The 13,814-nt window shown below is 40.2% G+C and overlaps 2 protein-coding genes across 2 annotated transcripts; one reads left to right on the top strand and one right to left on the bottom strand.

Annotated features, from left to right (window-relative positions):
• Positions 1–599: 599 nt before the first annotated feature.
• Positions 600–5,852, top strand: rdh5 (retinol dehydrogenase 5 (11-cis/9-cis)). The gene is made up of 6 exons (XM_061687920.1): positions 600–689; positions 2,015–2,089; positions 3,032–3,354; positions 3,579–3,837; positions 4,920–5,083; positions 5,409–5,852. The coding sequence occupies exons 2-6, from the start codon at positions 2,064–2,066 to the stop codon at positions 5,627–5,629; spliced, it is 993 nt and encodes a 330-aa protein (XP_061543904.1). The 5' UTR covers positions 600–689; positions 2,015–2,063; the 3' UTR covers positions 5,630–5,852.
• A 2,340-nt stretch (positions 5,853–8,192) lies between these two features.
• LOC133408522 (elastase-1-like) lies at positions 8,193–11,475 on the bottom strand. Its single transcript, XM_061687522.1, has 7 exons — positions 11,421–11,475; positions 11,223–11,326; positions 10,740–10,840; positions 10,508–10,633; positions 10,265–10,401; positions 9,583–9,725; positions 8,193–8,372 (listed from the first exon to the last, which is right to left on the bottom strand). Exons 1-7 carry the CDS (start codon positions 11,458–11,460, stop codon positions 8,193–8,195), a joined length of 831 nt encoding a protein of 276 aa, XP_061543506.1. The 5' UTR covers positions 11,461–11,475.
• Between the last annotated feature and the right edge of the window lie 2,339 nt (positions 11,476–13,814).

Raw genomic sequence — 13,814 nt, 5'->3', positions numbered from 1 at the left:
GGCAGACGCCACACATGAATGTTTGACTTAATTGCCCATTGTCGCGAACGTGAGCGTGAACGCTTGTTTGCCAATGATCTGTGATCGGCTCGCAACCAGTCCAGGGTGTACCCCGCCACTCTCGCCCAAAAGTCAGCTGTGAGAGACTCCAAGTCGCCTGTGATCCTAATGAAGCAAAGCGCTAGAGAAAATCAATGAGTGGAAGGCTAGTTTCCCAATTGTCACAAATAAACGTTAACATTTGTACGTGTCAGAAAAACGGACGTCCGTCCCCGTTTACCTTCGAGCACATAACGCGTATAAATGGTACAAAAAGCTTTCATGTGGGATTACCTAAACGAACATGCTCAAATAAAAGCCTGATTGTGTTAGTGCATATTAAAAGAACACTTTACTGATCCCAACGTAATTGGAAAGTAATGCAATACTGTACAGCAATGACAAGTTGGCTCATCTAAATGGCTCGGCCAAAATGCTCACTTTTTGCTGCTTTTCTCCTCAAAGTGCAAATGTGCACAAAGCAAATGCCTCAATGGATTTGGGATTAGCAATGGTGAACTTGTCTTAAGGGATAAAGCAGCAGCAGCGCGAATGAAAGCCACTTTCTGAGCGCCCTCCTTGGGTTGGGACAAGAGCGGAACCAGAGAAAGGCAAAAACACCTCCGTCGCTTCACCAAAACAGGAAAAAGGTAGGATGAATGTATTTTGATACACTCAAATTATTGATGACACACACCTTCTTTCCTGTTATTTCTTTCACTTTTTTTCCTTATATGAAATCACCTTCGGTTCTCAACCACTGCGGGAAATGATCCAATTTCACGTAACTGATCTGACATTTATTTACTTCAAATAATGAACAATTAGATGCTCTTCCACTAGATAGCAGAATAATTAACCTGCGTATTCAAATTTGGTGACATTTTTGTTTGGCGGTGTGTGCTGTGTGATTTTATTATGTAAAATATGTGCCCTCGCTGTAATAATATGGAGTCATGTTTCAATATTTTTACACTTATATTGTTGTTCTGATTTTGTCATGATTTTTAAATTTTTTTTATTTAAATGATGTGTTCGGTCATTCTTGGATGAGGTAAAACAATAATTTAAACATGCAAGTGCAAGTCAATATAAAAAAAATACATTCTCATGATGAAATTGTATTATTTGGAATTTGTTTAATTCACTTAACAATTATTTAGTCAAATAAATACAGTACATATTAAATGTATATGGAAGATAGTTTGATATTTTTTAACCATGTGTATTTCATGTGTTTTATGAAATTGCATTGTCCCCTTTCAAATAAACTGATTAATAATAATAATAATATAGTATTAATTGTAATTAATGAATATGAGTTCTTATTAAGATATTTATCATCAGTTAACCAATGATTAAGACTAATGAGATACAATTTAATTAAAAAAATGATGACTTAATAATATGTTTTTTGTACAATTTTCAAGTACAAATGGCTAAATGAATGCAATGAATATTACAGGACTCTTGTTAATTTAAATGCGCGGTGGTCTGTATTAAAAAAACCGAGAGGGCCCTAGCATGGCCCGCGGGCTATACTTTGCCCACCCCTTTGTTCCAAGACGGTCATTGCAATTTGAATTGGTCACTTTAGCAAAAATTGGTGCATTCTGGGATTCCATGTAACGATTTGAATATAGAATTGTCTCTCCCCCCCCCCCAGTCATAAGGCTGGAAAGTAATTGGTTTTCAGCAGGCTCTAAGCAGCTCTGTCACAGTCATTACGTGTCCACTTACAAACAATGCAGCCCCGCCCCCCGCCCCCCCCCCCCCCCCCCACCATCCCTGACAAATGCCTTTCTGTCTTTCATAAGACTATTAAGCAAAGATTGCTCATGTGGCCCCAAGCAGTAATGTACTAGTAGCGTACGTACACCGAAATTAGCGCCGCGCTACAATCAGACTTTGCACTATTATGAATTTCAATTCCTTTCCCATAATATTGTATTGTTTTTTTCCCCCCCCAATCCAGTCGTTCAGGTGACCGCCAATTCACTTCTGAGTCTGGAGGCAGCACAGGCATGGAGCTTGTTTACGATCTTTTAGGGTAAGAAGCGTTGAACCAACATTTTCTTACGCTACGGAATTTGCGGGTCACATTGACCCATTCTAAAGTTAAAAACGTTTTTTTTTCCCCGTGGGAAACTTCGACTCAACTTGTTAAGTGCAATCAACAATTGGCAAGATGTGTTAATAATGAGAGGCTATTTTTGAAGATTAAGAATGCCCCGGGTCAAATTGACCCAGGAACATAATTGCTGTTCCTAAATAAAAAAACAACAACACGATTTTGCAATTGAAGCAATGAGATCCACCAGGTGGCACTGTGGTGAAAAGAGCTTGTTTTCCTTGAGTTCAAATTCATCGTTTCTATTTAATACAGATTGCTAATCCTTCTCAAAGTGTTATCTTTATGACTGCCTGTAATATTGCATTAGTTTAGTTTTGGGTTGGCTTGTGCCCCACGAATTCTGGCTAGCAACAACTAATCAACCAGGATGCAGAATCAATGCAAATCTAGCTTACATTTTTTTTTTAGTTTTGCAATGCATCATGGATGATTTGTGATGACTGTATATATTGGTGCGCCTCAAGAAATGACAATATTGTGAAATTATGATTTTTTTTTTATGATTGTTGCCTTCAGCTAATGAGACCGGAAATCTCAAGCAATTCTTTTTTTTACATAAGAAACAATAAAAATGATTATTATTTTTAAATAGTAATTAGTTCGGATTTTGGCCTTCTGAAAAGTATTTTCCTGAGTGTTGAATGAGTCTGTTTAATATACAAGTTTCACTTTCTGATTTGAAATCAATGGACATTTGTACCATTTTCAAATGTATTGATCTATCTTCGAAGTACAAAATAAATGATCAGTAATTATGATACCTGGTAGGCACCAACTTTTTTGCTATGAAAATGTCACTGAAAAGATGGAAGACGTTCGTCAAATATAATATTTCTTATACATCCTTGCTGTCTCCAGGGACAATGCTTGGCTGTACATCTGTGCCACCTTTGCGGCGCTGTGGACTGCCGCGTGGCTGTACAGAGACAGCCTGGAGATCGAAGACGTGACCGACAAATACGTCTTTGTGAGCGGCTGCGACTCGGGCTTCGGAAACCTGCTGTGCAAGAAGCTGGAACGCAAGGGCTTCCACGTACTGGCCGGCTGCCTCACCGAAAAGGGCGCCGAGGAGCTGAAGAAGATGACGGGGCCCTACTTGAAGACGGTGCTGCTGGATGTGAGCAGTCAGGACAGCATCCAGAAAGCCATGGAGTGGACCAAAAAGGAGGTTGGCGACAGTGGTGAGCGATTATTTACAAACGATAGCTCATACTCTCTTACTGTCTAATGTGGTTTTTATTTTTAAGTTTGTCTCTAGCTTAATGCTAACACGCTATGCAAAACACCACAGACAGGCTAATAAAACTAGCATCGATATGGCACGTAGCAGTGTTATAATAACCCTTCAAGCAACACAATCGTTAACTGGAAAGTTTTCCCTCTTCTCTGTTATTTCCCCCGCGAGGACTCTGGGGTATCGTAAACAACGCCGGCCGCTCTCTGCCCATGGGGCCCACCGAGTGGATGAAAGTGGAGGATTTCCACAGCACGCTGAAGGTCAACATGAACGGCGTGATCGGCATGAGCGTCACCTTCCTGCCGCTGGTCAAGAAGGCCCGCGGGCGCGTGGTCAACGTGGCGTCGGTGCTGGGCCGGGTGGCGGCAAACGGCGGAGGCTACTGCATCTCCAAGTTCGCCGTGGAGTCTTTCTCCGACTGCCTCAGGTGAGGAGGTCCCGCTCGTGACGAGATTTAAGGCTCTTTGGAATGATCGCATGGCTCGGGACAAAAGGTTCTTTGTTTTACTAAGGCTGCACCACCATAATGGAGCCAATGGAGTGGTGCCATCGCGGACATATACAGGAAAATATACTTTTTAAACATTTCGATACAATCGTTTGTTCTTTTGATTTTCAATAGGCACTCTAAAATCCAAAATTGAAAAATGATTTTCTTAATTTACAAGCGATAGTATCTACTAATGCTCGTTACCAAACCTCTGTGTGAGGTTAACCGGACAAAAGAAATATTAGAAAATCAAATGAAGTCCTAAAAATATGTTTGATTTAACCCTAAAATTGAAATGTGAAAACTGTAGACACTTGTTTCAGTTTCTTGTGTTAGATTATTTTAAAAAAAAAAGAAAAAAAAAAAAAAAAAAAAGCAAATAACAAAATAATCAGTCACTTTTTCATTAAAAAAAAAAAAAAGTCAATTGGAAATGGAAATAAATAATGGTTAGTACATAGTTGTACAAATAGTAAATAATCTCTGTGTGAAATGGATCAAGTGTGAAATTTAACAACCATTCACGGCAAATCTTTTGTTGTCTGCCGATACCGTATCTAAAAATGTTTCTGTGAGTTCTGAATTCTGCCGGAGTTTGACATGGCAAGTGCCCTGGTGGTTAGCATGTCTGCCGCACAGTTCAAGGTCCGGGTTTCAAAGCTTGGCTCCAGCTTTCATGCAGAAAGTTTACATGTTCTCCTCGTGCTTGCGTGGGTTTTCTCTGATGACTCGGGCTTCATCCCACTTTCCCAAAAACACGTATGTTAGGGTCATCTGTGCCACATGCAGCAGATCCGCTACACTATTTGACCAAGTGTAATTCGGTGTCGGCTTCGTGATGTCGGTGCTGAAGTGCTGCATCCACGGGTGAAAATCGTTGCATTTGCTTTCTTTATGAGGGCCTGTTTTTTCCTCACACTCTGTGCTAGTTATAGCTGTCGCTCACCTCGTTGCAACCCCTTAGCTAACACAAAATACCGCGTAACGCACTTATGAGATTTTGTGTGGTCTGTCCACAGGAGAGATATCAACTACTTCGGGGTGAACGTGTGCATCATCGAGCCGGGCTTCTTCAAGACGGCCGTGACCAGCCTGGAGCCCATCGAGAGGGAACTGCACCGCTTGTGGAACCAGCTCAGCCCCGAAGTACAAGCCAGCTACGGGGACAAGTACCTGGACAAGTGTGAGCGGCACAATACTGCAACAGTATACACACACCTGTCAAAGCATTAAATGCACCCACACAATCTAATTGCATTCAAACAAAGTCAACAAAGATAATAATTCCCATTTATGGTTCTTAAAATTTTGGGCTAGAGTAATTGGTGTCAAGGAAGTCTGTTGAAATGATACATCTCAACTGAGAGACAAGCTTTATAGTAAGTCAGTGGAGTTCATTTTAGCCTGGGTTGTTAGTGGAAGTTCAGGGGAGACTGCCTCATGCACATGTACATTACAACTACAAAAAAAGTACGACTAAAACTACTCCCCAATCGATGACGTTGCAGACATTAGGATCCAGCGCTTCATCATGAACGCCATCTGCGACTCGGACCTGACCAAGGTGACCTTCTGCATGGAGCACGCGCTGACCGCCGTGTACCCTCGCACCCGCTACAGCGCCGGGTGGGACGCCAAGCTCCTGTGGATCCCGCTGTCGTACATGCCGTCCTGCGTGGTGGATATCGGGCTCAAGCTGATTCTGCCCCGGCCGTCCAAGAGTGTCTGACCACTGATAATTGGAGTCATTCTCCCTGGTGCCGGTGATGCTGTAAAAAGATTGATAGTTATTTATAGTGCCTATTAATTGATCTATAATTACAAATGTATTTATAAATTAGGTGTATAATGTCACAAATTTAAACGAAATAAATAAGACACTGTAATGTGCCTTTTGCCATATTATATGGAATCCTTCATGTGAAGCAGTGTGGTTGATCAAACGCATACACTTAAATAAAGACCCTTTTTTTCTATAAAGGTGCTGACGTTATGTATATTTATGTATAATACGGTGAGTACAGCGCAGTTAACGTACAGTTCAAGTTGTTGTAGCACTAACGAGTGAGGCGACGTCTGCAAACTGTGTTCTTTTTCTTCCCAGTCAAGAGCTGTAGTGATAGTTTAAATGATTTTTCTAAACTACAAAACTTTATAAATGTGTCTACATTGTTTGGAACAACACAGCAATTCAACCCATTGACAAAACGGATACTTATAGGTGACATACTTCAACATACATTTACAAAATACGAATATGGGAAGGAATTATCAGCAATTTCATACACATGATACTGTATATTTCTGGCAAATATTAAAATGTTGGATTTGAGAGAACATTTATTCATAAAAATCAGGGAAAAAAAACACGAAAAAGTAGTGGGCAGAAGAATATTTGCTGTGGTACCCTACAAGATGATAAAATGACAAAAATGTTGGATTAACTATGTGAGAACATTTATTTACAAAAATCAAGAAAAACGAGACGAGAAAAGTAGTGGGCAGAGATAGGTTCCCTACGGTATACCACGGTAAAGACAAGGACTAAAATGTTTGATTGTGTGAGAACATTCACTCATAAAAATTAAGAAAAACATAAATAGTAGTGGGAAGAGGTAGCTTCCCTGTAGTACACCCAATATAGTTAAATGATTAAAATGTTGGCTTTACTATGTGACGTTTATTCTTTAAAATCAAGAAAAAACAGTGGGCAGACGTAGATACCCTGTGGTGCACCCAAAGGTAGAAAAAGGACTAAAATGGAGATGTTCACTCATCTGTGTCCATATTAAGCTACCACTAGCTACTTTAACCATAACTACCCACATCTTGAAAGTGGCTCTGGATTTATGTCTAGCCTAGCTAACAGGTCATAGGTGGAGTAACTCGGTGTGGGAGCAGTAATTATGTCAATTAGATTTGAACGTCTTGCTCACAGATATGTTTTCAGAAAAAGGGAGCTCAGAAAAGTTTGACTTGGTTGTTTAATTACACACCAGGGTGACACCCATCTCTTTGTATACAAACAATTAAAAAGTACATTTTTCATAATATGCCCCATTTAAGACTACTATAACGACAAGGCCTTGGAGATTATGCCACAAAGCTGCTACATCAATGTATTAATAATGAACATGATGACTGTTCCCTATTGTATTTTCTTTTGTTATTGATTGACGTGAAGAAAACAATATGCAGTGGTATCATGTTGTATAAAAAGCCTCTCGGTGCTACCTGTCACTGCCCGATTCTTGTTCATAATACTAACAGAACATTAGTCCCACAACAGTGTTCCATCACCGCCTTGAAGACAAATTAAAGCTTTTTGGGCCAATTGTCATTCTGTGAGTGTGTTGTAGTATTAATGCGGTATAGTGTTTAACTCTTGTGTTGCCTGCTCAGCTTCCAGTCAGAAAAAGAAAACAGGCAGAATTGTTTGCCATTCAATAGTCCACGAGAGAGAACAAGAAGGTCCAAAAAAAAATAATAATTCTCAAATGTTTGTTTTTTTACTTCATCCAAACTGCGCTCATCCTTTAACATTAACTGTACAATTATATGAGAGACGCATCACAAAAGCTGGATTAAAAATGTCGCTGTCACATAAGTGTACATTTATTATTGCTTTTGTAGTTTACACGGGGCTGCCTCACATCCAGAGCTGTTTCTAATATTTTGGTTTACTTTTATACATTATTAATAATAATAACAATGTGTAAATGTGTGTGTGCGTTTTGACTGAATAGAGGTTTTCTCGGCAACAACTAGATGGCGCTGTACGTCTATCAAAGGAATAACAACTGAGCTGAAACGCAGCACTATTTAAGCAAAAGAAATACAATTAAATTAATAAATGAATAATAATAAAATACCGAAATATAAATGTATAACATAAAAAAATGTGAATAAAATCAAACTTTTTTTTTTTTTTTTTACTTAACCATCAAAGTCTTGTGTGTCTCCTCTTTATTGACTGGATCAGCTGCTTTTCATTATTAATTGTTTTTCAAATGCTTTTTAACGTCGATGGCTCCAAAAACGAGTCGAAAAAGAGGTCAATGGGTAATGTAGAATATTTTATTCCATATAGTATGAGAAAAACCCTCAGGGTTCTTTCGTCTTCAGTCGTCTTCTCCTATTAACCCATTACCTGTAAAAAAAAAAAAATGTAAAAAAATAAAATAAAAGTATACAGCGATGAATCATTACGGTGAAAACGCTTCACAAACTGATGCTTTCCTAAAAACGAGACAAAGCGTGACAAACCGGATGACACCAAGTCCATCAGGTTCTCACTCAACAGATTCGGGTCGGATACTGACGCTGTTCATCCAGCTGATGTAGTCGGACACGCGGGTGAAGACGGTGGGCTTCCTGTAGGCGTTACAGCCGGACGACGACACGAAGCTGGTCACACCGTGCACCACCCAGTTGCCGTTCACGCGGCAGTTCAGGGGGCCGCCGGAGTCGCCCTGAAAACAAAACCACAACAGATTTAAGGGAAATACAGTTTGTAATGTCTTTCTTTAAATAAGAGCAATAACACTCTGTAATATAGAAAATAGAATGTGAAGAAATGTAATAGTTTTTGCCACATTTTTGCTTCAATTCAATGAACAATGCGCTGCTCCTTCTCGTGTGCATCCCTTGGCCACCTGGGGCAGAATAACACAGACATACTGATATACATAATGACGGTTACAGCTTCTCAGGTAACTGCAGAAATAGTAGTCATTCTTCACAGAGGATAAAAAAAATATATGCCTGTGATTTTTTGATTTTTTGATTTTCTGTCTACTACTTGTGTTGCGCCACAGATTGCGTTAAACGTTTATAACTACTGCAATATCAATGCTAGTTTCAGTAGCCTGTCTATGGCGTTTCCCAGCATGTGTTAGCATTAAGCCAGCGGACTGCAAAACAAAAGAATTCGACCAAGCGATGATTCGTATCCCGGAAAACCAAGAAAGTCATGCCACTCGTAAGTCAAGGCACCAATGCACTCTGTTTTGGATTCCTCATTTCCCAAATGGACCAACACTCCGACACTGCTGTTTAAGCACAAGTTAGGAACACGACTTATAACCCTGCTGATACGACAGTCCCTGCAGTTCTTCTCCGAAATCACTTCACTGACAGCGAGGGGTCATCCCGCCGGGACGCACAGTACGTGGTCGAGATGACCAAGTAGAATTCCAACATTTTATCAAGCACGTATTTGCATTGTGAGGAATGATGCAGCGACGTACCGAGGTCCCACACAGTGGGAAATGTTTCCCGATCAAACGCCACTGATTGTTACATCGTGTATATTTAAAAAAAAGACAATATATATATATATATATATATTTACACATTATTTTTGGTTTCAGAATCCTTTTCTCCATTTTATTTTACATAAATGTCATTAAATTGAATTTTGCACTTTGTTTTTCCTGATTGTAATCAATGTGAACCAAATATATTTTCAAGTATAAACGAAATACATTTTCGTCACACTATTACATCCTTAATTATAATATATACTGATAATGATGATTATGCTACGGCTTTGCTTAGAATTGGAGCGAAATGAAGGACAGGTTTTATATCGTGACATATTTTTACTGTTGCAGGTTCTTTCTTTTTTATAGTTGGTGTTTACTGGCTGCTGTTGCTAATGACTATGGAGCGTCTTGTCACCTGGCAACCGGATTCGCTGCCTCCGCCGGCGCAGACCATGGAATTCTTGACCGTGCTGCCCCACCATCCGTAGCTGGAGCATGTCCTGTGGTCCACCACGGGGAGGGAGGCCTGCTTCAGCTGGGCGGACAGCTGACCTCCAGCTAGACGACACAGTGGAAACGCAGTGTATAGATTATGGGATAAGGCGGAGTGGGAGATAAAGTGCTGTTGCAGGAATTCAGTAAGAAATCAAACGAAAATGTAAGCGCCGTTGTCTGAAGTGCTTACAGTCAATTATTTTCCAACATCGTGAATGCCCTTGGGCATGAAATAATGATATATATAACGCCCCTTCAGGATACTTGCGAGAACCTTGCAAAAAAACATTTGGGAAATCTTAAGAAAAAACAAATCATTAACAATTAATGTTTTCAAAAAAGATCCTTCAGGACCAGCCTTACAATGCGAAACTTGTTTGAAAAAAAACAACTTTTTGAGAACCTTGTGGAAACCTTGCTGAGGATTTTTTTTTTTTTTTTTTTTTTTTGCAAAATCTTGAAAAAAGATGGTTAACTATAAACGTTCCCCAAAAATTACTTCAGGACCAGCCCTAAGGGCAGAAAGTGTCAGATTCCACCTTGTGAAAACCTTGTCTAAGACCTTGCACATGTAGTCGGCTAGTGAAACGTGTGGTACTCACTCTGGGTGCGTCCCCATCCGGTGATATAACAGGGGTTGTTGTGGGGCAGGACCTGACCAGAGGGGGGGATGGCACCCAGCTGGACGTAATCGTTGAGGGAAGCCTCAGAGGACAGACGCAGCAGAGCAATGTCCCACCTAATGGAGACCACCGAAAGATGCCAATGACATTTTGGATTATAACATTCTGGACGCATTTTGATGATGCGTTCAAGGGAGTGGGGAAAGAAAGAGCATTGCTGACCCTCCAGCGACGTTGTTAGCGTTCCACCTGGGGTGAAGGTAGACGCGACTCACGCTCATATACTGCTCTCTGCCCTCGTTGCTGTTGATATTGTGGTCTCCCAGAACCACGCGCCACGTCCTGGAACTGTCGCGGTGCAGACATTGATTTTTAAAAAATGATAATTATTCTTATTTTTTTCAAAGGTCCGTACAGAGTCAAAAGCGATGGTCTGTCATATTAGTTTCCCCACCGGTCGACGCAGTGAGCGGCTGTCATCACCCATCCTCTCTTGATCAGAGTTCCTCCGCAGGTGTGGTAGAAGCTGCTGCCAGATTTGTACTGAAGAGAGATCTAATACAACAGAGAACACATGAAGTACACATCAAATGTTACAAAATGTTCTTTACATGGGTTGGTACAGAGTAGACAGTGGGAAAAACAACAAACAAACACATCTTGCACCAAAGATTTTTCTTCTATTTAAAAAAAATACTTTCTGCTATTTGTTTGATATTCAGTTAGTATGATTTTCCTCATTTGAACTGTGAGCCAACGGTATCAGCTACAAAAAAATACAGGCCTCAGCATTGAACTCTGTGGCATGCCACAGAGCAAATCAAATGACAGAGAAATAGTGGCAGCTAAACCAACAGATGGTATATATTTTATCTTCATAATGGTGGAGACACATAAGGACAAAGTATGACAGAATAACATAAAAAGTGCACATTACCTGCCAAGGCCAGGAGTTGGGTCTCGCCACCTCGCCTCCAACGACTCTCTCCTCGGCTTCGTCGTCCTCCAAGAACCTGGGCTGTGGCTCCAGCTCAGCCAGCACTGCGCCCAGGATGGATACACCAAGCAGCAATGTCAACGTCAACGTATTCATTGAGGGCGGGGAGTCAAGTGGGAAGAAGCGGACAAATCTTACCCAGGGCGGCGAGAGAGGTCAGCAACAGAAACCTCAACATGTCTGCGCTCAACTGAAAACGTGCTACACGTTGTTGTTTTTTGTTGCCTTTTATACCCACTGGATATCTTGCACTCAATGTGACCTGTTTAGCGCCACCTGTGCAGATCACACACTTATCACAGCACAGGCAGAACATTCATTTTTAGAAGTGCTGACTTGGCAAACAATCCAGTTTTAGTTTCCATGACAAATCCTATACAACTCCTCCTTCAATACGGCACCAATTTTTATGGACATTTAATTAGGTACGCTTGCTCAATATAGGACAATAATTGTATGAAAAAGTCTGCCTTTTAAGACATTAAATCGAACATACTATATATGAACATTACAATATGTTTGTTCTTGTGGTTGTAGTTTGAAGTATTGTACAATAATGCCCCGTCTAATTGCAAATGTTTTTGTTTACCCCCCCCCCGCCCCCCCAAAATCCCCTATTATTATTATTATTATTTGTGCTAGTTCTTTAATGGTCTAAATTGCCACAAGATGGCGTCAAAACCCTGCCTAAATAGAAGTTGGTCTCAAGGAAGTATGTTGAAGTGGTATGTGTCCACTGATAGACAAGTTTTTGGGGAGGAGCTAAGTTTAGCCTGTTTGTTTGTTTTTTACTGAAAGGAGAGTCTTCGCACTTCAGGTGCATTTGTAAATCATCAATAATCAAAATAATCATCTGTAAGACATTTATTTAAGAATCATGTTGTAAAATGAGTTTGAAATTATATGAATGCCTTGGGATTATAGTTTGTGGTGTATTTACAGTTTTGGGGCACACGTGTTTGTAATATACTGTGTCTTTCATTTGAGGTTACCAAAATTACCAACACCTTAGTGACTGTTTATTCTGTACAATTGGGATATGGTTTTCAAATGCAACTTCCTGGTTTTCAAGTTCAATTTCAATTTTTGGGACTTTCAAATGCCATCCATCAATTTCCTACGGCGCTTGTCGTCATTAGGCTGCGTTTTGAGAAACCACGTTAATGATGTCATTAAAAAAAAAATCCCCAAAGAATAAAAATGTCCAAGTTGAATTTGAAACTGTCAAAAAAAAAAAAAAAAAAAAAAAAAAAAAAGCTCAATCATTGAATCCATATTGAGTACATATAGATGAACAGCCATTCACACTCACTTTCACACTTATGGACAATTTAAGGTCTTCAGTGCCTGGCATAAATGTTTTTGAAATGTAATGGAAAGAACGCAAGCTTGGTTAGAGCATGCGCACGCCACAGAGGAGGTTCAATCCCAGAGCCTCAGAACTGTGAGGCAGAAGTAATAACCACTACTTTGCCCTCCAGCCTTGACTTTCAACTTGACATTGTAGCAAGGGTGAAAGCCATGCTACTTCCAAGCATGCTTTGCAGTGTCCCTATGTAAATAGTTGTAGTTATACAAGCTAAACGTTGCTCTTTGCTTATTACAAATGTGTGTCTTGGTGATATGATGAATGACCTCGATCATGTTTGACCAATTGTCAGCTGTGTAAGTAGCTAGCACTTCTGTAGGCCTTAAGAGCCTTTGTTTCCTTGTGCGACCCATCAGCGCCACAATATATTCAATCAAATCAGAGCTACTGATTTACAAATTATGCACTCCGCAAGTTGGCCAAGGTCCCCACCTGCAGTTTGATATTGTTCTGCGTTTGTGCATTAATCCTATTCATTTTGAAGTATAACGTGGAGATACTTGTAAGATTTTGTGAAGACTAGTAGCACAGAGGCGATGTGCGAGGTTCCCACTGAACAAACGCTTAACTTTCAACGACTGGCGCCTGCAATTCACTTGACTTCACAGCATGTTCGTGTCACATCAAAGCAGCGAAGAAGAACCTAAAAAGACTAGTGTCACGCGTTTTTTTGCGTCAAATCTCTTATTAGACAAAACAAGCGGCTGATAGGAAGCTAAAAGCAACAATCCCGCAGGGTTGATTATCAAATCTCAGAATTCCATTTAAAATCCGCAAGTTCAGTGCAGTTTTTCTCTTGTTTTTGTCTCACTGTGTCATGTCAGAGAACCGATGAGATTCATGAAATGATGGTAAAACTATTGACTGGCCAAGTTTTGACAAAAGCCGTTAACATACTCGAATGGGGTTCACTTCACAGTATTACATGATACAGTGGTCACTTCATGTTATGGGAAGTAAGTAAGTAAAATAAAACTACATAATGTCCGGACCGTTTAAGTGAAATTGGATACTTTTCCGCTACATATTTATTGAGGAAAACAAACAAGAGGATGTTGTTATAAGAAACTTCGACCTAATTCTCCATTAGTCAAGCCGAAGAGGAAAGCAGTCATCACTCAATGTTATGAAAATGAGCTTTATTTCGAAAAGACTGAAGTGCG

The sequence above is a fragment of the Phycodurus eques genome, chromosome 10 (assembly GCF_024500275.1).
Source record: "Phycodurus eques isolate BA_2022a chromosome 10, UOR_Pequ_1.1, whole genome shotgun sequence".
Taxonomy (NCBI): domain Eukaryota; kingdom Metazoa; phylum Chordata; class Actinopteri; order Syngnathiformes; family Syngnathidae; genus Phycodurus; species Phycodurus eques.
Note: the sequence above shows the minus strand (reverse complement) of the source record. Positions and strands in the feature narration are given on the sequence as shown.